The sequence below is a fragment of the Quercus robur genome, chromosome 9 (assembly GCF_932294415.1).
Source record: "Quercus robur chromosome 9, dhQueRobu3.1, whole genome shotgun sequence".
Taxonomy (NCBI): domain Eukaryota; kingdom Viridiplantae; phylum Streptophyta; class Magnoliopsida; order Fagales; family Fagaceae; genus Quercus; species Quercus robur.
The window spans coordinates 2,135,750-2,160,522 of NC_065542.1; the positions used below are offsets into that span (position 1 = coordinate 2,135,750).

At 34.3% G+C, this 24,773-nt stretch overlaps 4 protein-coding genes across 6 annotated transcripts; 2 read left to right on the forward strand and 2 right to left on the reverse strand.

The window, feature by feature from the left end:
- Nucleotides 1-2,096: 2,096 nt before the first annotated feature.
- Nucleotides 2,097-7,664, forward strand: LOC126699446 (uncharacterized). Its single transcript, XM_050397275.1, has 13 exons — nt 2,097-2,347; nt 2,434-2,518; nt 2,601-2,671; nt 3,106-3,220; nt 3,349-3,428; nt 4,424-4,508; nt 4,604-4,684; nt 5,418-5,512; nt 5,681-5,731; nt 5,976-6,056; nt 6,222-6,294; nt 6,390-6,467; nt 7,384-7,664. The coding sequence occupies exons 1-13, from the start codon at nt 2,223-2,225 to the stop codon at nt 7,420-7,422; spliced, it is 1,059 nt and encodes a 352-aa protein (XP_050253232.1). The 5' UTR covers nt 2,097-2,222; the 3' UTR covers nt 7,423-7,664.
- An 833-nt stretch (nt 7,665-8,497) lies between these two features.
- Nucleotides 8,498-10,792, reverse strand: LOC126698996 (cytochrome c). Its single transcript, XM_050396543.1, has 3 exons — nt 10,506-10,792; nt 9,121-9,254; nt 8,498-8,860 (listed from the first exon to the last, which is right to left on the reverse strand). The coding sequence occupies exons 1-3, from the start codon at nt 10,615-10,617 to the stop codon at nt 8,765-8,767; spliced, it is 342 nt and encodes a 113-aa protein (XP_050252500.1). The 5' UTR covers nt 10,618-10,792; the 3' UTR covers nt 8,498-8,764.
- A 1,330-nt stretch (nt 10,793-12,122) lies between these two features.
- Nucleotides 12,123-17,348, forward strand: LOC126699091 (pentatricopeptide repeat-containing protein At1g55630-like). Of its 2 annotated transcripts, none has more exons than XM_050396668.1 (3): nt 12,123-13,968; nt 15,722-16,177; nt 16,965-17,348. In XM_050396668.1, exon 1 carries the CDS (start codon nt 12,252-12,254, stop codon nt 13,869-13,871), a length of 1,620 nt encoding a protein of 539 aa, XP_050252625.1. In that variant the 5' UTR covers nt 12,123-12,251; the 3' UTR covers nt 13,872-13,968; nt 15,722-16,177; nt 16,965-17,348. The 2 variants fall into 2 exon arrangements, with proteins under 2 accessions (XP_050252625.1, XP_050252626.1); XM_050396669.1 differs by having other exon boundaries at nt 12,123-13,934.
- A 1,018-nt stretch (nt 17,349-18,366) lies between these two features.
- Nucleotides 18,367-20,421, reverse strand: LOC126699063 (uncharacterized). 2 transcript variants are annotated; one of them, XM_050396620.1, is made up of 2 exons: nt 19,924-20,421; nt 18,367-18,676 (listed from the first exon to the last, which is right to left on the reverse strand). In XM_050396620.1, exons 1-2 carry the CDS (start codon nt 20,277-20,279, stop codon nt 18,583-18,585), a joined length of 450 nt encoding a protein of 149 aa, XP_050252577.1. In that variant the 5' UTR covers nt 20,280-20,421; the 3' UTR covers nt 18,367-18,582. The 2 variants fall into 2 exon arrangements, with proteins under 2 accessions (XP_050252577.1, XP_050252576.1); XM_050396619.1 differs by having other exon boundaries at nt 18,367-18,736; nt 19,924-20,418.
- Nucleotides 20,422-24,773: the final 4,352 nt, after the last annotated feature.

Below are 24,773 nucleotides of genomic sequence, written 5' to 3' on the forward strand. Positions count from 1 at the left end.
CCGACCTGAGAAAACGATACTTAGGGTCGAAACCCTTACTAAGAAAAAAGATGTTATTATGAACTTATTGAAGCTATCTTGCACAATAAGACCGACCTGAAAGAGGGTTGTATACCCCAAGTTGAACGAGATGATGGCTGAATGCTCGATGCTATGTAGGAAGTAATCATCCGAGGATATGTAACCCAAAATGAACAGCCCCTGCAGGTCGCTGAGTAATAAGGCGTTTCGCCATCTTCCTAATGACTTTCATAGCCTTAGTCTTTTCTGGTATTTGGTCCGAGGACTGAGCGACTTAGAATTCTCCTTAAGTAGCTAATTTTTCCATAGGTTTGAGTCGGAGGACCATGCAATACATTGGTTCTGTCCAAAACTTAGCTTTTAAGTAGTTGGTTTCCCCATAGGTTTGAGTCGGAGGACCATGCAATACCTTGGTTCTGTCTAAAACTTAGCTTTTTAAGTAGTTGGTTTCCCCATAGTTTTGAGTCCGAGGACCATGCAATACCTTGGTTCTGTCAAAAACTTAGCTTTTTAAGTAGTTGGTTTCCCCATAGTTTTGAGTCCAAGGACCATGCAATACCTTGGTTCTGTCCAAAACTTAGCTTTTAAGTAGTTGGTTTCCCCATAGGTTTGAGTCCGAGGACCATGCAATACCTTGGTTCTGTCCAAAACTTAGCTTTTTAAGTAGTTGGTTTCCCCATAGGTTTGAGTCCAAGGACCATGCAATACCTTGATTCTGTCAAAAATTTAGCTTTTTAAGTAGTTGATTTCCCTATAGGTTTGAGTCTGAGGACCATGCAATACCTTGGTTCTGTCCAAAACTTAGCTTTTTAAGTAGTTGGTTTCCCCATAGGTTTGAGTCCGAGGACCATGCAATACCTTGGTTCTGTCCAAAACTTGATTTTTAAGTAGTTGGGGGAATTAACCCCTCGGCTATGGCGTGGGACATTGGTTTAGGGGGACTAGCTCCTCGGCCAAGCCTTTAGAACCATCCGCACTACTGACGCTTCGAAGCGTAACCCCTAGTGAAGAAACGTAGCCCCTAGTGGAGAAACGTAGCCCTTAGTGGAATTTTATGCTAGAACACTACAACCAGCTGTTGGAAATGACGGGGGGACTGTCTCAACCCACCGCCTGTGCCAACACACAAGCCTTTCCCACAGACGGCGCCAATTGTAAGGACTCAATTTGTAACGACCCAAAATGATATTGGGTTCGCATGTAAAAAGACCCAAACAATATCACTGGTAGAGCGTGGGTTTGAAATGCTAGGCCTTGGTCACCGGACGGTGGTTAGTCGTGGTGTTCATATAGAATTAAACTGTGTTCGCTTGAGGAGTCTTTCTCCTTAAAGCGGTCTGGGAGGCTCTGGTTCTTGGCCTTTTTTCCCAGCCCCTTCTCCGGATTGCTTGCTTCTCCTTTAATATTAGCCTATATCCCTTATCCTACGTCCACGTGTAGGATTGACTTTTCAGGACTGATACTTGTCCTATCAGCCCATACCCAAAGTGGTTGGGGGTGGTTGTAAAAATTGAAGAGCATGGATCTGTCAGGTGCAGAGTATTCAATGGCAGTAATGACAGCTTTTCCTTTGTCCTTGGTCGTTATACTATCCAGTGTCCCCTTCTCTATTGACATAGATATTTTAGATTTTTTCCAAAACTGTTCCTATACCGTTTTTGCCCTTTCTTTCAGGGGGACCTCAGATATGCCGATGACAGAATTATCCTCAACTATGTTTCAAGACTACTTGGACTTTTATTACACGTCCTCGGCTATACCTCTCCTCGGCTCGGGCCTTGGACCCCAATGTAAAAATGAGCCAGGACCACAAATTCTTGGGCCCCACATTTATAAATTTAAAAAAAATTAAAAAAAAAAACTGAGTAGGATTATTAGTATTTTTTTTTTTTTTTTGAGAAGAAGGATTATAGTGCTATGGGCCGAGCATGAAAGACAAGGCCTCTATTTTGGGCTTACGGCCCATTAATCAATGACAAAAACAAAGATGGGCCGTTTCTATTGAATATTTAAATTATTTTATATCAGAAATTAGATATATATGTTATAAAAAAAAAAAAAAAAAAAAAATTTAAAGAACCAAATGAATTAAATAAAGAGAACTGATAGCTGAAAAGCACTTTGATCGATCGCTAGGAAAAGCAAATTCCTTCGGATTTCGAAATTCCAATTCCAATTCCAATTCCTTAGTTCTCAGGAAAATGGATTCCTCAAACCTCACCACGCTTTCCGAAGAAGAAACCTCAGGCTCAGAAGATCAACATCAACAACAACAACCTATCTCTGCCTTTGCCTCCGCCTCCGTTCCAATTCGCCCCCCAACTCAGTGAGTTCCCCTAACTCGCTCTCTCCCCATTCACTGCTTTCGTTTCTTTTTTCTCTAAATTTCAATGGTTTTTTTTGTTGTTGTAGGAGTTCGTTGCAGAAATACGCACCGTTGGATTGGTCCGCTTATTTTGATCGTGAGGATGACATTCGTATCAAAGATACAGAAAACGTTAGTCTCAGTCTCAGCAATTGGTGCACTGTTTATTCTAATACAAAAAGCTTATTTTTTTTGTGTGTGTTTGTAATTTTAGGTATTTCATGTATATATGGCGGGAACAGAAGGCCCTGTGGTTTTTTGTTTACATGGAGGTGGCTATTCTGGGTATGTCATTGCTTTCATTTTTAATGTTAAAATTGGAGCTTTGATTGATTTAATTCATTTCTGAGTTGTGTAATATGTGTGCTTTAGAATGATTGTTTGTTTTGCCATTCATAGGGAAAAAAAAGTTTGAATATGTGTTTTTGTGTAATAAAAAAATTTGGGTTTTGATTTTTTATGAAAAAAAATTTGATCTTGAGGATTTTATGAATTTGTGTTTTTTTTTTCTGGGTGCTTAAAATGCATTTGTTTAATACACACACGCGCGCATGTGTGCTTGTGTAAATACAGTGGGTTTTGAATCCATGATCTTGTCGTCTACCTTACTGTTATAAGGGAAGGAGGTGTCATTTGTGTTGGAGCTCATTGGCTATACGTAGTGTTGGCTAAACTATGGCAATGTGATTTGATTATATTTCATGTTGTACCTTCGCCAGGCTTTCATTTGCGTTGGCAGCAAGTATAATCAAGGAGAAAGCTCGGGTAGTGGCAATGGATATGAGAGGACATGGGAAGTCATCAGCAGAAAATGAACTCGACCTTTCTATTGAGGTGTAAATATAAACAGCATAAAATTTATTCCGCTGGTCATGTAATTTAGGCCTTTTTTGCCCCCTTTTAATTTTTAATTTTTTTTTTTTGTCATAGTCTCATGAAAATTGGTACTTTCATATTTGCAGACTATGTGCGATGATGTTGTCGCTGTGGTGAAAGAAATGTATGGAGATTCACCCCCTGCAATTGTACTTGTTGGCCACAGGTTGAGCTCCTTCCATCTAATGTTCTTGTATTTTATAGTTCTCTTGGTTAGTGGAAATCCTTTAAGAACGGAGGTTGGGGTGGGGGGGTGGGGGGCAATGTTTACATACATGGTTACATTGATGAAGTGACAATTTAGTTACAAGTCAAAAGTGTTTAATGCCTTAGGTCTGATTGCTGTTTCTTCAGTAAGATGTTTTAGTATTTTCTTACAAAGTTAAAATTGTAGTTTTGTATAAGCAATTAATCCATATAAAGTATATGGACACATACAAGAAGAGATAGGGAGATGGTGTTATGTACAATTTCATGTTTTAGTGATATTTTGCTGACGTCATTTCATGTCCTTAAGAATAAAGTGGAGTCATGTTTTAGTGATAGTTTTGTGTAGAGGGTTAGTTCAGGGAAGGGGGTAATTAGTCCTTTTAGAGAGGGGGAAAAGAGGGAAATTTTAAAATTTTCAGGGGTTGTGTAAGGAGGTGTTAAATAAATGTTTATCAAATACTAAAATTTGGTGGAATGAAGAGTAATTGAACTATGTAAACTGGTAAAGAGATATTATTACAGGATGGATGTTTTGGTGTTGATAGAAGGTTTTCCAACAAGTTTTATTGAATAAAGCATCAGGGAGGGTTTGTGAGGTTTTGTTGGAGATAGGAGATTTATGGAACAATTCAATTGATGGGTTACAATTTTTATTTTTGGATCAGTAGGATTACAATTTTTATTGGTTGCTTGCAGAATATGAATTTGCACAATTTGCTTAGCTTTTATGTGCTGTCATTTTAATATTGAATGTAGACTTTTACATTTCTCTTAAGATTTCCCTTCGCAGAGTGGAGAGTATTTGTGACGCATTTGTACTCTTATTTTGCTTTGTTCTCATTAACGAAACTTAAAATCTTACTTAATTCTTCTGTTTTTGATTAGACTTTACTTCCTTTACTACATTAACTAATTATTATCATTGATCTGACTAACTTAACCATCATACAGCATGGGAGGCTCAGTTGCCGTGCATGTTGCTGCAAAGAAATCATTGCCTAGCTTGGCTGGACTTATTGTTGTGGATGTTGTGGAGGTTGCTTTCTACAATATGACCTTGTCGCCGCTGCCTGTGATTATTTTCTTATCAGTGGCACATTGAAGCTATGTTGACAATCACAAAATTTTCAGGGAACAGCTATGGCTTCATTGATTCATATGCAGAAAATCTTATCAACCCGGATGCAGCATTTTTCAAGCATTGAAAAAGCGGTACTTCTTGTCTAGTTTTTTATTTTATTTTTCTTTTCTTTTTCTTTTTGGGTAAGTGAGTTTTGATCCCAAGGGGAGGGGAAAGGGAAATTCAAACTAGCGATCTCCGCTTCATGATGCCTGGTCCCTGGTCAATTGTGGTACCCCTTGGGGTTAGTATTTTATGTTACTTGGTTTATGATGGAGACTGTGTGTAGCTGTAGAAGTTTTATCCACAAGCCATAATTTTTTCTTTATGGGTTTATCCCTTGAAAGTCAAACAATAATTTTTGACATCTTTTTAAGCTGCGGTCTAAACATTAGAAAATTTTGCACCAAAATTCATAGTCTGTTATGCACTTATATCTCAGACTGTACGAGCATGGTGCAACAGAAATCATATCTTTGCTTGTTCATTGTTGCTTTGCTTGTCTTTGACAAATGACATGTGGAGCAAAACAGGGGAGAGGACATCTTAGCTTTGTAAATTTTACTTATTAATTTTTTAAAAAAAAACTAATAAAAAAATTTTATCTGGAGGATGAAAAAATTAAGTCTTGAGCTACTTTTTTCTATAAATTGTACGTAGAAATCTCAGATTGGTGATGCACTAATCTGCTGCCTCATGGGCCAACATAATTTTTCACACGATGTTGGAGTAGCAGTTCTAAGTTTAAGTGATATTTTTTTTGTGTAAGCCTATTTTCACTGCTGAAGTTTGTCAGTCATAATGGATTGAAATATTTGTTTGTAGATTGAATGGAGCATAAAAGGAGGCTCTTTAAGAAATGTGGATTCAGCCCGTGTGTCCATCCCTGCTACATTGAAGTATGATGATTCAAAGAAATGGTAAATGCTTCTGTAATGTAACTATACATTTTATGTTGTGAATATTTCCAAGTGTCCTGGATTCCCCAATTTTATCCATTTACATGACCAGTTGGGGCCTATTATGGTTTAGTCAGTGTAGACCGTGGTGCAGCACCTAACAGGCATTGTTCTAATTCTTTGCTGCAGTTATACTCACCGAGCTCGTCTTGTAGAGACAGAACAATATTGGAGGGGCTGGTATGATTATTATTAGTATTTACATTTATAACATACCTAGCGATGATGCTTAATTTGGTGCTTGTGGGTATTAGATTTGATACCTAACTCTTCAGTGTATATATGAGATGGATTGTCTCATTTTGTATTCTTGGATACTGTGGTTTAACTGTCCTAATGCTACATCCATGCATGTAACAATGGTAGCTTTTGTTATGTAAGGAATTTTCACATCAATTCAACTACTGAAATTATTTACGCACAGGTATGAAGGCCTTTCAGAAAAATATCTGTCATGTACTGCCCCAAAGTTATTGCTGTTAGCCGGAACAGACAGACTGGACAGGTTCTTTCCACTAAACTTGCCTTATATAATCCATTGAAGTTTAACAAGATCACCAGTATTTTATCCCAGTTATTGGACCTTTTTAACAACTGGCTGGCTGGTCTTATAAAATTGAAATTGGTCTGGTTGATTTTCTAAGGAATTCTTTGTATTGTTTTGTGACAGAGCTCTCACAATTGGTCAAATGCAAGGCAAGTTTCAAATGGTGGTTGTTAGACATACTGGGCACGCAATACAGGTCCATATTAGTTATTTTTTCATGGTGAATTTCTTTTTGTTTTTCTGTCTTTTTTCTTAAAAGTTGTTTAACTTTTATTTTGCACATTGTTGCAGGAAGATGTACCTGAAGAATTTGCTACTCTGGTACTGAATTTTATCTCTCGCAACCGTATAGGACCTCATGGAGTTGAGGTTGGTATCCATATTCTCGTCCTTAACATGATATCTAGGAAAGGGATTCTGGACCTCTGGTATTCTGTAGGAATTAGTTTTTTGTTTAATTTCTTCAAAACCTGAGTTGTGCATTCCACCTTAGAGATCATTGACTTCAAGGTTTCATGTGTAGAAGCGCCAATGAGCCTACCTCCTCCACCTAAAAGTTCTAGGTGGAGGGTGAGGTTGTGGATTCAAGACGCATTGGGTGTGTGTGCAACTTACCAATAAAAAAAAGTTTCACATGTAGAAGCAATGCTTGGTGAAATGCCACGGGACTTGGCATATCTATTTAAGGCTTCCAACTCCAAAGTTTTTGGTTCTTGTGAGCCCCCACCTGGAATGCCTCAGCGGAGAGTGCCTAGACTAATTTTAATCCCAAAAGTCTCTAGTTTGACTCTTGGCCAAGGCATTTCGCGATTTACCCGATGCCTGCTCAGTAGAGGTGTGTAGGCATTCGGGGTTTTACTCTTAGGGGTGTCCCAATGGCCCATACCTTGAGGGGTTTCCTCATCATTGTGAGACACTTGCCTTATTTGTTGAGGGGCTTAATTTAGGCCTATTGTTACACTCCTGATTGTCATCTATAATCTATTCCGTGCCTTGCTAGGAAATGTTTTCAACTTCTCATCATGTGCTTTGTATTTTTTCCATGCAAGTCCCTTTTTTTGCACAAACTTGGCAAGAAATTACATAGTGTGCTGGTGCAGCATTGTGCATGATTTGAAGATAGTATTCTACAATTCTATTTTGTCATCTAGGTTGTCTTTCGAATTAGATGTCTAACCTGGCACGGGAAATTAGGACAATGAACAATGATCTGTCAGTTTTAACTTTTAAGTTATAAGTTATTCTTCAGTTTAGCACTCAAATCTTCTTTTTAAATGTTCTGCAGATACCAGGACTCCGCCGGCCATTCCAGCCTCAACCTTGAATCTGATGTTGGAAAATCAAATGATGACAACCTCCTCCACGATGAGCAACCTTTTCCATGACTTCGGCCTTTTCTCGGTTATTGCTTCTTTTTCTTTGTCGGTGTTTGAGGGGGAGGGGGTGTTTTCTTGGGGTGGAGGTAGTTAATGGAGAGTCAGAAATAATGATAAGCAGACAATGTTTGGTTGTTTATTTTCTGAGATTTGCCAAAGCTTTAGTAAATATTTCCAGCTGCTTTCTTTACTAGAGGTTCTAGCTTAATTTGCAATCATAGCCTACAGCAAATCATTTCACAAAGGTCTGCTAACATCATAATCTCCTTAAAAACTGAGAGGATCAAAGTTACAAATAGAATGATATTGCCCTAATCAAAGCATTAGATCCTACTCAACTCTCAAGTAACGACCCAGTATTACCTCGTTTGTGTAAATTTGTAATTTGCAATAACCTTTTAGCAAGATTATACTCTCTTTTAAAAGGGTCTTTATAACTAGTGAATTAAGGATACATAAAAAAAATATTATACATGTTGATTATTCGATTACCATGTGTGTGTTTTGCGTGGTTGTGTATACTCTTTTTATTTAAAAAACGATAAATTATATATAAAAATCCAGATTAGTTTGCAATTTTTTAATTAGATCATCTAAAGTTCTAAACTTATGTAATCATTTCAATTTCAAGTTTTTGTTTCCTCCTACCATCTTTGTTATCATGGACAGTAAGAAAGCATAGAAAAACTGTTGATAAAATTTGTCTAAGGTTATCCATAAATTAATTTGACAACCATTGAACAGAGAGCACAAAGAGAGAATTTTGTCTAAACCTATCCAAATAGAGATAAAAAAAAAAAATTCCTCAAGAACGAGTTTTGCTCGCTCCAACCATATCACCCACTTTGCCGAATATATGTGCAAGGCAAAGTTTCATCATCTAGATCGTAGGGCCTCTTGGAAAAAGGGCATGATACCAAGAAGCACCCAACCACATGTTCATTCTTTTCATCACTTTCAGTTCCAACATTTTCAGTTCAAGGGAAATGACATCAGAAACTAATCCTCAAACACAGACGAACATTATCAAGAATCAAAATAAAATTATCATTAGCCCAGTATATTCGGGAAATATTCGTAAAAAACTAACTGAAATGAATGTTCCGCTTGCCAATTACAGCAATCTCTTCCTTGGGACGCAATGACCAAGCAAAGCTCAACAAACAAAAGAGCATTGCAGACCTAAATGGTCTAATTTATTGGTAAAAAATAGTGCTTTTATCCGCACTGTGTGAATCTCCAACAACTGCAAAATGGAATTGGGGAACTAAAATAAAAGTCTGGGAGTAATTAAGATGCAGTAGATTGCTTCAAATATGAAATGAGGTCAGCCCGATCCTGTGGCTTCTTCAGCCCGGGGAATACCATCTTAGTCCCAGGAATGTACTGCACAAACAAAAACAAAAATCAGAAGATTTAGTAATGAAAGCTACAACAAAACACTCACACCAAAAGAATTTATTGCACACACAAATGCATACTCGCACCAATGAAAAACCGCTCTCTAAAACATTGCAAGGCGATATTCCCAAAGTAAGATAAACTATCTTCAGTTTACTCTCTCTATTGCATACACACATGTGCAAGGTGATCATTGCATTTTCTAACATTATGGCAAGTGTCTTTTATATTGAGTTGATTCATACCTTTTTGGGGTTCAGCAAGTAATCATACAATGTCTTTTCCTCCCAATTCACAGCCATGTTCTTGTTAGCAGTTGAATAGGAGTACCCAGGAGTTGTACCAGACTGCCTTCCGAACAAGCCATTCAGATTGGGACCTGAAAATTTAGAACAGTTTTATACACAACTCCAAAACTTTCAAGAGAGTAGCGATCACAACAGCTTTCAAAAAGAAGTAAGCACAAAAAATTCTAAAGCATATTTACAAAACTTATTAATAATAAACTAACGAGTGCATCTGCATGAAGTTATATCCATAAGACACGTTACTTTTCTCAGAGCATTCATCTAAAGAAAGAAAAAGCCAAAGGTAGTTTGTTTTTTGTACAATTTAAATCATTGCCCAACCTAGTAATGAAATCCTTGAAATAGCAAAATATTGTGAATTTTAGCAACCTTGAAACATGTTCTCCGCAACACCCATCACAACGTCCAATAATGCAGTGTCCAACAATCTTAGCTCGGACAAGAAATTTCTCATTAAACAACAAATCAGAGAACAATTTAAAAATCCAAATAACATACAAAATAGTGTCATAATTCATTTCTACTTATAAATAAAAACAAATATGGAAAACAGTCCATATCTTTTAAAATCAGCATCTAAAGCCTTACACACCCGCCAAGGAGTAAGTTTTGCGGGTAAGAATCACTCCAAATCTAAAGTCTTACACACCCATAAAGTGACATATCCTTAAGTTATAACATAAAATATGTATAACAACAAAACATAATGAGTTTAATCATTAATCTCGTGTCCAAAGATCGATAAACATTCTTCATCAACAAGCGAAAGTCGCCACCCTTAAGCTACCTATTTTTGTTGGGTCTTCATAATTTACACAATAAACCTTTCTCATGTTACAAAAAAGCAATCTTACTTTTTTTTTTTCAAAATTATATTTTTATTTCTCCAACTCTTTCAAAATTATATTTTTAAGACTACTTGACAATTCTCATATCACTAAACAGCTTCAAAAATGAATTCCAGCTCAAAAAACTGTTTCTATTCAGAGAATAACATTACAGAAATAAAAAAAAAATTTCTTCTTTTTTATTTTTGTCTTCAACTTTCTAAGTAGCCAAACAGATCACTCGAATCAAAACCAGTCAGATCTATTCAAATTTCATTTCAACTACATCCTCATAATTAACCAAAAAAAAACAGTTCATTCAACCCAAACAGATCTCAACAGATCAAAACCACACAACAAAAATCCAATATACATGAGCTAAAGTCACAAACTTTGAATTTCAATTTATCACTCAGATCCAAACACGCCGCAACCAAACCAAATATATATAAAAATAAAAAAATAAAAAATCAGAAGAAAAAAAAAAGTGAATACCTTGCTTGTGACCAGCGCCTTTGTCAACGGTGTGGCACTGAGCGCACTTGGTTTTGAAGATCTTCTCTCCGACCTTTGGATCGCCAGGTGGAGCTTCAGAAAACGACGCCATTTCTCTCTCTCTTTTTTCGGTTCTTCTACTAGAGGCTGAGAAAGTTGGAAGTGAAAAGGAGAGGTTTTTAAGAGCAAAGCTTAAAAAAAGAGAGAGAGAGAGAGAAAAAGAGAGTTTGCTGAAATTTCTAGGAAGAGAAGAATATTCGAGAAGAGGTGGCTGAGAAAAGGAGCGTGGTGTGCCACAGACCACGCGGTTATTGCCTCTTTTATACGCATTAAATTTGACAACAAGTATTACAAAGCCCTAGCTTTTTTGTCACACACGTGGCGGGTTTATATTACTCCGACTCGAGCCACTTTGTCGTAATTGTTCTACGTGATCGACTGTGATTAATAATCTAATACAATTGTATAGACTAGTTTTTTTTTTTTAAAAAAATTGTTTATTGTAGATTTTGTAGGATAATTATGACAAAATGTGCACTTACTAATATTATTAGTCAAAATATCTATGCGTTTAGTGGTATTATTGGTCAAAATTTCCTTTCAATTTTGTTATGCATGACTTTTCTGAACGTGCCATTCCTGTTTTTTTGTTATTTTTTATAGTCTCGAGTCAATGAATGGTTTCTTTGTTTGGGTTCTAGCTTTTTTTAGTGATTGATATACCAAAAAATGGCTTCACCTGTTCGGAGCTTTGCTAAACTCATGGCACTCATGGCAATTAAATGTTCATTGAAAAAAAAAGAATAATAAATTGTTTTATATGATTGAATGAAAAATTTGGTGTGTTTTGAGCATTATAACAAAAGGGTGTTTTAAGAATTTTAAGTTCTTTTAACATAATTTTTCAACAGATTCGTAATTTTTCTAAATTCCTTGAGGAGGTTTTTAAAAAGGGAAAAATAACTTCAAAGTTATAGTTAAAGTTTGGAATTTTTAGGAGTTTAAAAAATAAAAATAAATAAACGTATTTTAATGTCCATATATTTTAAAACTACCATAAAAAACGTTAAGAGTTTTTTTCAATTAAAATTTTGCCTTTTACATTCAAGCCTTTTTTTGTTGTTTTTTTTTTTATACAATAATGCTGAACAAGCACATGGTCATTTCTATTATAAAACAAACACAATCAATAAAATGCAAATATTTATGTTATCATATTAAGAAAGAAAATATTTTATTAAAAATTTTATAATATAAACCGTTAAATTATTGGTTGTCCCAAAAATTTAAATTATTAAAGTATGATAAATTTAATTATTTAATCACACAATTCTAACACAAATGACAAATAAAGACGAGTTCAAATCTCTCCTCCTATAGTATAACTATCAAAAAAAAAAAAAAATTCAGAGTATAACTATCAAAATTATTTATAAAAACTTGCGTTGAACCTCCACCAAACCATAATCCATAATTAGAAATTTTCCAAATGGCACCATGGCTTCACTTTGCCCACACCATTTGATTGTGAAGAAGCCCATGATATGTACTACAATTCCTACCCCATTTGTCCATACAGCCCATATAGAAAGCTCCACCAGCCCAACCCAAAAAAAAAAAAAAATGTCAAAAAACTTTTCTCTCTCAGCAAAATCAGCTTGAACTCTCGCCGCTCAGCTAGCCTTTGTTCTGTGTGTGAGCTCAGTCAGTAATGTGTGCTCTGACTCTGAAACCATAGAATCCACCATGGAAATCCCAAGCCTTTACAAGAAGCTCAGGTACTTCTCAAACTCTTGCTCTGTTTACTCTCTCTTCTCTCACTCCCCACACCCATTTCTCTCTCCCAAAACCCTCGTCTCACCCAGTTCCTCTCCAGAAATTTTCTTCCTTTCCAATCATTTTCATTTTCACACAAAACCCACTTTCAGTTCTCTGTATACACTCATTTCCTCATCTGGGTCATCCTTATTTTCCGCCATAACCTGCCCAATTCCTCAATCTTCACAAAATTTACATTTCTATAGCTGTAACAATAATGAGTATAGACATCAATTTTGGAATCTAGGTTTGGTTAAACCTTGTGTTAATAGATGCATTCGTTGGTTTTCAGTGTCTTCTAAGGATGTGTCATCGGGTTCAGCTGGGTTGAGTGAGATGAATTCTATTAAAAATGTTAAATTTCGAAAAATGGGTGTTGATGGGATTAGGCCAAAACCTACTCGAAAGCAAGTTTCGGAAATTATTGGCTTGGTTATGAGGGATGAAAATGATTTGGAGTCTAAGTTGGATTCTATGAATGTAATCTTATCTATTGATTCAATTACTGAGGTTTTTCGGGTTTTAAATTTTGAAAGAGTGTCCGCATTGCGTTTCTTTAATTGGATTAGAGGTTCGCGGCCGGATCTTTACTGCAATTCTGATATTTGTAGTTTGGTTATTGATAATTGTGGTTGGTTAGATGACCACAAGGCCATGCTTTGTATTCTGAATGAGTTAAGGAAAAGAAAAATTTGTCTGAACAAGAAGGCATTTGGGTTCTTACCTGTTTTGGTTTCAAACAAGGAATCCATTATGCACTCTGTAAGAAGAGTGGTAGAGGTGTTGAAGGAAGTTGGGGGGTCATGCCGGAACTCTGGGATTTACTCATTGATTGAGATGTTTGTCTCTTTGGGTTCCTTTGAAATGGCAGAATTTGTGATGGAAATAACAGAGAGGAAGGCAGTTTATTACAATGTTTTGGTTAGGGAGAAGTGTCGAAGATGCGATTTTGAAGGAGCTAGAGAAGTGCTTGATGAGATGAGGCTAAGGGGTTGTTGTGATCGAATTGTCATTGGTTATAATTATTTACTTAGTAGTTTATGCAAGAATGATAAAACTGTTGAAGCTAGTCAGGTACTGGAAGAAATACATGGAAGGGATTGGCTTCCTGATGCATTAACCTTTGAGATATTTATTTGTTACTCGTTTAGACTTGGAAAGCCCGATCTTGCTTCCCAGTTTCTTGACAGGATGGTGTCAAATGGCGTTGAACCTCGTCATAGCACACATGCTGCTTTTATCAAGGGTTATTTCAGTTTACTGAAATATGAGGAAGCATATAAGTACGTGGTTGATTCAAGTGTTAAGCTTAGGTTCTCAAGCAATCTAAATTACAGCTTGCTTGCAAGCCTTCATCAGAAGAAAGGAAATGTGGTCATTGCACGAAATATTCTTTTGGAAATGATTAAAAAGGGTCTCAGACCAAACTTTGCAGTGTATATGAGGGTTTTGCGTCATCTAAATAATGCAGGCAGGGAAGACTTGGCCAGAGACTTAAAGAGCAGCTTCTCTAGTTTGAGTTTACAGCCAAGTTTAGAAACTGGATGAGTTCTGTAGGCTAACACATTAGAGCATTTCCAGTGGATTTTATTTCTCACTTTAATTGAACAAGTAATGAAGTTCTTCTCCTCTAAGTTTGTTTCATGTAAGCTTCAATTTTTTTAATTGAGTTATATTGAGCTTGAGGTTTCATTTTTGGTGATAACTATATACCGTTCTTTTGAGTTAAATGATTTTATTTTCAGGACACCTACACAAACTGAAAAAAAAGACAAATTATCAATTTGTTTCCGCATATATATTGTAGTGGCAAGTTCTACCTTCAGAACATTATGTTGTTCAACCATACTGTTAATTGACTTCTCAATTACTATTACAAGTGATTGATATTATGAGACCTGGAGCTTGCTTATTTATTGTTGCTATTTATTTCAAATTTGATGCCTTTTGTTAAATTTTAAATATCATTGATTCTACTACCAATCTTTAGAAATACCACAACTGAGTGGGATATTCTTAGTGAAATTATTATGTCACACCTTCACAATCAACTAGAAAAAACAAGGGGCAGAACTTCATGATTAAATTTATGCAATTTGCTCACTGAATTTGTCATTTTAAGAAGATATTTACTTCTTATGTCATAAGATTATGAATTATGCTGCATTTCTTTCAGAATTAGAGACATAAACAAGCTGCTTATAGTGTTCATGTCCTTGCACTTATGTATGTGTTTGTCTAATGGATTTCTCTTAGTTACTTGGACTCTGGGCTCCTGCTCATGGTGTATCCCTGAAATCCTGGGTAGAGCATTATAAAACTAGTTCAATTGATGAAACTATCATCTGACTGTAAAAAGAAAAATATTCACAGGTATTTGTTTCTGATTCTTGTCAAGGTTTCTGCATGACAAGGCAGCAACTAATGAAGAGAGCAAGGTAGGCTTCTGAGAGTAGGCTGAAGCATGAAACTCAGAATTTCTTTTCTTTGTTTTTTTGGGGATACACAAAGTTTTTTTTTTTTAATACCACTATAGGAAAAGAATTCAAACACTGGGCTCTTAAGTGATTTACAAAAAAAGCTGAGGCTTGGGCAGCCCAGCTGGAAACCACTGCCAGTATGCCATCATTTATAATCCTACAGCCAAAAGCAAAACCCTAATTCCTCTATGTGTCCATGTCTTCCAGTAGAACTGAGCAGAAGCAAGGTGCTGTTCTCATCTCTTCTGGTGCAGCCAATGTGTGGCTGCATTGAGTCAGCACTGTCTTATTTGGATTCCTCTGGTCCATGCTTAGTGAATGGCTTCTCTTGCAGCGATCTATCTTATATGCTGGTGGATTTGCACCCATTTAGTGTGGCATCCTTCGAACATTAGGCTTCCATCTCTATCTTTTTCCATATATGCTATTCCACCTCTATTGTTTTTGTGATTTTTGCTCCCAGCAATCGGTAGAAGGGTTTGCCAGTCTGCTGGGACGTCTCCTGCAGCGACATTTTTTGGTACTGGCCCTACTGGGACCTTCTGTTCTTGTACATTGGTTTCCAGGCTGCATGGAATTCAGCTTGACTTGTTTGTATAAGCCTGAATGTTTGTCCAAGCCTTTTGCATGGTGGAGTAGACACTAGACAGCATCATCCACTTAAATATACTAGACACCTTTTGTAACCAATGTAGTATGGAAAAGGGTATTGTTTCTCAGAACTAGTATTACATCTGTGAGAATCTAAATTTGAGTATAACAGGGGTAACAGTTTAAGAGTGGGAGAGGACAGACATTGTATTATCATTATCTTATCATTGTCAAATAATTTTTTCCATCTTTGACTCATGAGTGTAGCCCAAAAGTTGAACCACATGGTTCATGTGTTTCTTATGCAATGCTCTTTTTTCCCTTAAGATCATTATATTGCTTCAAAAGTAGCATTACAAGCAATTTGGAGATCCTATGGCTAATGGAAACCCGGGAATTAACCCTCTTTCAAATTAAAAGTCACTTCCAGGTTTTAATATTCATTTTACAGCTATGGGTGTTTCTTGAGTATTAGTTCTCATTTTCCAAGGTTTTTGAATCAAAGTTCTTCCTTATACCAGAAATATCCTACTTCCATGTGTATTCTAGAAGCTGCAGAAGGTAAGTTCTTTCCACAAATCTGCTATATGGTTTATAACTAAGTATTTTGTTATTAAACAAAACTGTAAAAGCCCTGCTACTAAAGAGTACTTGGTTGTTGTTTTGTGCTCAGTTCATGTCCTTAGCCTAATCAATTAGGCAAAGGGGAGAATGGTGATGGAGGCTAAGGGAATTGTTGAAGCATAAGCAATGGTAAAGTTGCATTAAACCTTGCCAATAAAGGTAATAATAGAAGTGGACTTAGGTTTTCGTATGTTTTGGATAGATAATGTGTAAAATTCCGTTGGTGCTTAGGCCTAGCAAGTTAATCTATTTTCAATAACTAAATTCTGATGCTTTACACCAAGCTGCAACTTTGTACAAGTAAATTCTCTTTGTCAATCAATTTTTTACAATCGTTATTAAAGCAATGATTGACTCATTGCATTGTGAATTTGTAGATACAATCAAGTCCATCCCTCTTATTGAATACTTAGTGTTGCTTGCTAGTCTCAGCTCTATGTTAATTTGTTTATGCGTCTGTATGTTGCATAAGTTTAAATTGTTGTTGTTGAAGGACTTTTTAACATATATAGAATATAGTCACTTTTTAAATTTCCTGATACACAATTCTTGCGGTGTGGGCGGGGTGGTGTATCTGGGGTTTACTCAACAGGATTGGGTACACGAAGTGGGCCGGCCTTGAAGAGGCTCCTTGTCATAAAAAAAAGTCACTTTTTTAATTAGTTGAGCTATTTTGGATTCTGATTCATATGTTGTTTCTTTCTTTTTTTCCCCATCTTCTCTTCTAATACTCTGTTTCATATATATCTGACAGGCACAAAAAGGCAGGCATTTATTTAATTTTATTTTTATTTTTAAATTCTGGCTATCCTGCTCCCTGTAATGCTTAATTGCAATTTCCTGTGATATCTCCCATACTAAGTTGTGCTCTTTATCATTTCTCTTTAAGATAAATTTGTTAAAACCAGATTGTTTGAAATGCCTCAATCAGGATTTTTTCTTACAGGAAGAATGGGATCCTGATCATGAAACTCTGTTGGCATTGTCTACTGATGATGGAAGGTTGATAGTTTGGGATCTCAATGGGAATTTTACATTAGATATAGGTGCTACGAATGTGCTCACTTTTCTTTTGTTTTGTTTCGTAAAACTTAATATTAGCACCCTAATTTCTCTTCACATTAATTTGTATATATCTTTATGCAAAATTTGGCTACCAAGAAGATTAAGGAAAATAGGAAAAGCATTGAAAATATTGTTGATTTTTACCAATTGTAAGAATCTGCTCCTAATTTTTGGTAGAACTTTCTATTGAACATGTGATTGATGTGTGTATTAATCTCAGTTGTTCTTTATCATGGGAATTTAATTGAATCTTGTGTTCGGCTTATTGATGATTTAGACTTGCTTTTCTATGTTTGAATCATGATTAGTGAACATGGAACCATGCATTGGGAAGATTCACAAACAAGTTTTGCATTTCAATATGAGATTTTTCTTGCTATTTTTAATCTGTTCTTTCAACAATGAGATGGTTCATATTATACCAAGACATTGAAGTTATGGTCTTCTTGTCTTATATATCAAATTACAATACTATACTTAAGACTCTCTGATATATTTGTGAGAGTTCTGCGCACAAGGAATGCTTTACCTTCTTTAATTGATAACTAATGCCATTAGAATTAGAAATGAGTTGTCAGAGAGACCTGTGGAAGATGGTCCTCTGGAGCTTCTATTTTCTCACAGGTCAAAAGGCAAAGATATCAGATTTTTGTTTGAACAAGTATCAGCAATGGGTCATTAGCATCCTTAGCCTCAAGAGAGTGTTTTTTAGTTGTAATTTCAGTGGGGTTAGGAGAGATTGTAATTCAGCAGCGTGAGCTGCTGCAAGGCTCTCCCTTTTATCTTCTAAGTCATTTTCTTTTAAATAAACTCAGTCTTCTAGATGTCTTAAGAACAATTTATGAGGTTGACTGTAGTGCCCCTATTTCCGTTTGATTTATATATATTGAAGTTTATAAAAAAAGAAGAAGTAAATGGCTAAAAGTATATATTGTGGGAGCATATTAGACATCTTGGAATGCTTTACAGGGTTGGAATGCTTGAACTGCCCAAACATGTTCTCAATTAAATATAGCATATCTTATAGTCGAATTTTATACAATTTTTGACAACTCTTATTGTGTATATCATATGAGATACCTAATTTATTAAATTTAATCAAAATAAAGAGTAAATTTCAATTAGCTGAACTGGTAATATCTTTTACCAATACCAAAACTATTGATATTTTGGCTTGATGATAATGAACAATTATCATAAAGTGGACGTCATAGGTTTAAAATACTATAGTATTTACTAAAAATAAATAAATCATAGCAAATAAAATTCTTATAGAATGAACCAAAAGTTACAAAGTGTCATGAGTTTATATATTTATTTTTCATTAAAAGAAAAGGCTGCAGATGTACTCATATGGTAACTATATTTTACTAAACTACTACCATTAATTTCAAATCATTGTCTTCCACTTATAAACAATATATACTATCAACAATGAGCCATGAAGATAATGTAAAGTGTAGGCAAAACTGCATAGCAAATCTTAGGTTACTGCCAATCTATGGGTGTTTTAAACAAACACCAAACAACTTCACTTGTTTTGGCTCGTCACGAAGATCTAGCTTGGCTAAATTGGCCTCTGTTGATATCATCCTGTCAACGACAATCTGTTTGTCACAGCACTCAATGCTACAAAATGTTTGATTATCAAAACTGCATTTACATAATCAAGTTTCAGTGTCAAGTACACATATATGATATATTTTTGCTAATCTAAAAGTTTCAGAAAGAATTATATGATTATCATTGACTTTCACTCAAGGAGGAATAAGATGATGTATATATACACATACACCTGACTTCATTTATCAACTAATGCATGAAAAATTATTGATAGAATTGTATATAATAAATCTTAATTGGACATAAAATTATGACCTGTACAATTCTCAAGCAAAAAAACAAGAAAATTATAGATAAAATCGAAGTTAGACGAAGCTACCCTGAATAAAGTTAACCTAAGTTCACCTTAAAGACGTGGTAAATAAGTTTATCTTGTGTTGTAGATTAATTAATCAATCCAAGTGTCAAAGTCAATATTATCAGCTCTAGCTAATGGAAGTTCCAAGGTATTTTTTAGAACATAATTACCAGTATATTTCCAATTTTCTTTTTCTTAGGGATCGAGTCTTTTTTGATGTCTTCTATATTTTTTTGACAAGAATTATTGTGTAGACTGTGAATAGTTATGGTCAAATATTAATGAAACAACATCAAATCCCATCACACAGATATAGATATATAGTTATTAATATAATGGAAAAAAAAAAAAAAAAAACAAAATGAGGAATAACATCTTTAACATAGCAAATTACTGGCGTTCAAGAGAGAAAGAATGAGGAAAAATTAAATGCTGGAAATATTTATGAAAACATAACAATAAAGTTATTCTACTTGATCAGTCATAATAACTACTTGAATACATATAATGCCTAATAGAAATTTAAGAATGGATAGACTGACTAAAATATTAGACGAATTGAACAAGAGAAGATCAAATAATCAAACAATTAATTATAGCATTATATTAAAATATCTCTGAATCCATCAGTCTTGACAAGAAGTTCCTTTTTTTTTTTTTTTTTTTTTTTTTTTTTTCAACTCAACCTCGATAATCAATAATATGTTTCATTTACAGGGGAAAATCGCACGAATCTTCTTTATGTTTTCGAGATGTCGACACAAAGTGAAGGGTAAAATAAAAAATTCAAAATTTTTAAAGCTATTTTAGTCCTCCAAAAGAGGAAAGTCAATATAAATAGTTTGAATTTTGACTAATGTGAGTGTCTCATTCTAAATTAGAGAGAAAACAGCAATTTTCTCTTTGATTGAGTCCTTACCCATAATTACAGTATCCTTTCTCAGGCAGCCTATTCAAGCACATGTCACAAACACCACTCATGTTGGGATTTTGAGGCACTATGATATCATCGTTTTTGGGGGCATAATAACATTCCAAGTCAGACATTGAATCCCCATAAAAGTACTTGCCAGACTCTGAATCCATGGCAGCCAACAACTCAAACTCTGGTTCCACAGGTACCTCCAAAGCTTCCGTGGCTTCCAAGATTTCTGTATCTTCAGGGAGGGTTAAAGGGTCTGGGTTTTTTGCGGCTTTGTTTTTCGGCACATGAAGCGTAGGCACATTTAACTGATTTAAGTGGCAATAAGGCTTGTTTTCATCAAAGGGATTCATGGTTATGGTTAGGGCCGGAGAGAATATTAGCGTTCAGGACAAATTAGGGTTTTCATGGAAAGTTGGATTATATACACAAGAATTTTTGGATAAACATATACACAAGCTTATATAACCAAAATCTACAAGACCAAAGATCAGTGGCGTGACTCACGATGAACTCTTTTTAATTTTTAATTGTTTTTGCAAAAAGGTCTTCCTAATAAATCCATCTTACGAGTAAAATTAGCATAAATCTATAATCTATAATCTATAATATTACTTTTTTATAAAAAAATCTAAAAAATATTATTATAAAATTAAAGGCGTTTGACAATTTATATTTTTTAGTCAATTTAAAACTTCGATTAATTAGAATTTTTAGTACATGTACTTTCTTTATATGGTTGAATGTATATTGTTTGATTGTGTTTGCTTGATACACATCATTCCATATATAAATAAAATCATAATAAATTTCTATTAATAATTATTAAATTTTATATTTAGATTTTAAAAAGTAAAAGTGAGAAATCGTTTTATGGTGCATTCCACGAGTTACCTTATAGTTATATTTTAAATCTGAGTAGTGTTAGGAATTTAGGGGTGTTTGCGGTGCAGTGTGGTTTTGGGTCATTTTTAACACCGTACTTTGCGGTGGAGTTTAGTTAAAATCATAATTGCACCGTACCTTATTTTTACGGTCACATGTGCGGTGCAGTACGATATGGTGCGGTTTAGAGTTTAGCCAAATCATAACCGCCCCACAGCTCATTTTTGCAGTCATATGTGCAATACTACGTATAAGATGCGGTTTGAAATCGATATATTTTTCAAATTTTGGGCTTTTCTTACTTAGCCCAAAACTTGTTTTTCCCTTTTTTTGGGCCCAGTTTTAAATTATTGAGTTAGTTTTTCTTTATTTTGGGTTGGCTTTTCTAGTCAACACTTGCTATGGTTATTAAACTTTTTTTTTTTTTTTGAAAACTAGGATTATTAAACTATTAATAATATATTTAATATTAAAAATAAATAAATATATTAATATATAGAGAGGGTGCGGTGAGGTTTGTACAGTTTTCTTATTATAAAACCGCAAACCGCACTGCACCATGCAGTGCGGTGCGGTACACTATTACTTACGGTGCGATGCAGTTATGCCACTTTGCGGGCGGTTTTAGTGCAGTTTGGTGAACACCCCTAGTTAGGATATTACCATTTGAATTATTATTATATTATTGACATGACACTAATCATATTTATTGTCACCTTAATTGATAAGGTTTTTTAAACAAAAAATTATTAGTAACTTTATCATATATATTTTTTTAGTAAAGTTTTCAATTAAACTCAATAGATTTTAAAAAGTTTCATATTAGATTTTAAATTTCAAGAATGTCACGAATTAAATCCTAAAAACTCCCAAATCAAACCCGAAAAATCTAGGGTTTAATTTATATGGTTTTAAAATAACTGAGACTAATCTAGGGTTAATAATTGAAAGTTACCCTTATAGTTTTAAGGTGGGCAGCTACAATTAATCTTGATATTAAATTCATAAAGACCTATGATAATTTGTTTTGGAAGATAAAAAAAAAATTGAGGTTATCAATGATTTTGCATTGTTGTACAATAACAAACAACAAACGTCAAAACCTTAGTCCCAAATTTTTGAGGTTGATTATGAATTCTTGACAAATAAGTTAAAATTAGTTACAAGATTTTGCATTATTATATTTAAAAATATAAGATAATTGAGAACTAAATTGAGCATGCGTCCTCTCAACAATTTGAATGTTAGCTTCAAATGTGTGGATAAAAACTATACAAAATTGCAAATTATTCTATTAGCTAAGAATTTTATCTAGTTGTTGGTCTTAATGGATTTATACGATAAATGATAGGAACACTCCTTGAACTTTCATCGAGACCAATTTTACACTTATATTGCAGGTTGTTCAATGCTGTAAACCATGTTCTTTTGGTGTGGAAAAATAGTCTCTTTTCATCAAAAAGAGACAAAAAATACCGCCTCTCATTCACCGATCTTGGGGTATACATAGGATTCAATTATCTAATCCACGATGTTACCTAAGCAAAAAATGCAATAAAAGTATAAAACTAAAATTTATAGATGCCTTATTGGTCAAATTCTATCCAATTCTTTTGGGTCACAAGAGTGATCAAATATGAAATGGACACACTACATTTCTAGTAATTGGAAGGACAACTCAACAATCCAAGTTATACATCTAAAGAAAATCAATTGCTCCTATCCATTTATATTTATTGGAACCAAGAAAATCATTAGTACAGTAATGAGATTAATAATAAATAAATAAATAAATAAAAGGAGAGAGAAGAAAAATCAAACTTTATTGAGCATTACTACGTAAGAGTTAAGAGCAGAAATTCTCAAAAAGGAGTGACAAAAATACAATTGACCACTAAAAATACAATCAACTAAATGAAAACAAATATTTCTTTGCACTTCTCACATTAGTAACATTATCCAAAATAAACACCTTTAGCTTATTGTCATTATCCATAATATTGGCAAATTCAATTAGTTGGCATATTCTGATGTGTCTATCACATCCCCGATTCAAATCCCTCTCCTATATTGTCACTATTGAATTATCAAGATAGATATGTTACTACTAGGTAATGCGGCGCTCTTCTATATTCTTTTAACATGTTCTCAATTAAATATTGCATGTCTATTGCTCATTCAGATTTTGATACAATTTTTCACAAAATTTTCATTGTGCATGTCATATGACACACCTAATCTACTTTATTTAAATCATAACAAGGAGTGGGTGTTAGTTATCTCAATTGATAAAGTTTTTGTTATCTAATAAGAAATTTGGGTTCAATTCTAATCAACACTAAAAATTAATTAGTGTCTTAGTCTGATGATAAAAACAATCAACGTGAAGCAAATAACATATATTTGATAAATTTTGAAGTACTATGCTATCTATAACCAAAAAAAATCATAACAAAGGAAATTCTTATAAGCCGAAGCAAAAAATACAAAGTCTCATAACTTTATATATTTATTTTCATTAAAATAAACAAGCATATGTACCACATATGGTAACAATATTCTAAAAAAACAGTTACCATTGTTTCAAACTTCAAATTATCGACTCCCACTTATCGATATAATATATAACATATACCATCAACGATGAGCCTTGAAGATAATGCGGCCTAATGTAGGCAAAACTGCATTGCAAATCCTAGGTTTTTTTGAAGTTTGAAAACAAGATATATCATTTGAAGTTTGAAATATGGAGAATATATGAAGATAATGTAATTCAATGGTGGATTTGTCAAAATTGTCATCCTATTAAAAAATATTGAGTAATGTTATATTACTTAGAGTTATATCAGGTGTAACTTGAACCCAATTCATATATATATATATATATATATATATATATATATGTTCAAGCTGATAATTATCCTACATACCTAGTGGAAGTCTTCGTTCAAACTCATTCAAGCAAATATTGATAATTTGTTAAAACTGTCTTGTATGGCTGGATGTAATTTTTTTTTTAGAGAAGACAATATGTGTAGTATATTAGTGGATTAACTATTTTATGTCCTTTATATTTCAGCCCTGTTTGTAAAACTTGGAAATTATTTTCTTATTGATGCCCTTTTGTCATTTAGTTTCCTAATTTGAACTCATTGGCGGTCCAAAAGGCTCTCCAAGACATAGAGAAATAGTTAGAAGATCCGGTGGCAAAGAGCAATAAGTAATTCTCTACCGGATTTCATAATTCAACTTGTTTTATAACAATCAGTTATGCGTATTAGGTCATCATGTCATTTTTGGACATTTAAGGATAAGGTTTCTTCCTTCTTTCGCTTCTTCACATTCACAGAATTTTGCCTATTTACAGAGCTTCTTATTATCCATGCAGGTTTCCTTTCCTCATTGATCCAAATACTGGTATTTCATTGAATGAAAGTGGTAAGCATGAAGCTTAGTCTTATTTTCAGGTCTCGTATAAGCAAATTTGTTGATAATGGATGCCTCAACTATGTATTCTCATTCATTGAGTGTGATTATTGTTGTAAATGTGATTCTTTCTTTAAAATTATTTATGTTATCCCTTAATGAGTCAGTCCCAATTAGTACGTATGGTTAATATGGTCACAACAATTAGCCATAAGCAATAAGATTCGTAAAGTGCCAGTAGATTTGGGGAAATTATTGTATACTCCCGGAATACCATAAATACGTACTCCCTCCTCTCACATAAATGGTGGGTCCCACGTGAGACCCACCATTTATGTGAGAGGAGGGAGTACGCATTTATGGTACTCCGGGAGTATCTAATAATTTTACATAGATTTGTATAGTAGCATTCTTGTTTGGAACTCATTATAAAATGCCTGCAGGAGCAGGGCTGAGAGCGAGAAAATATTTATTTATGTTTTGTTCTGTTTGGCAACTGGCTTGCCATTTAGGGAAAAAAAAAAATATATATATAT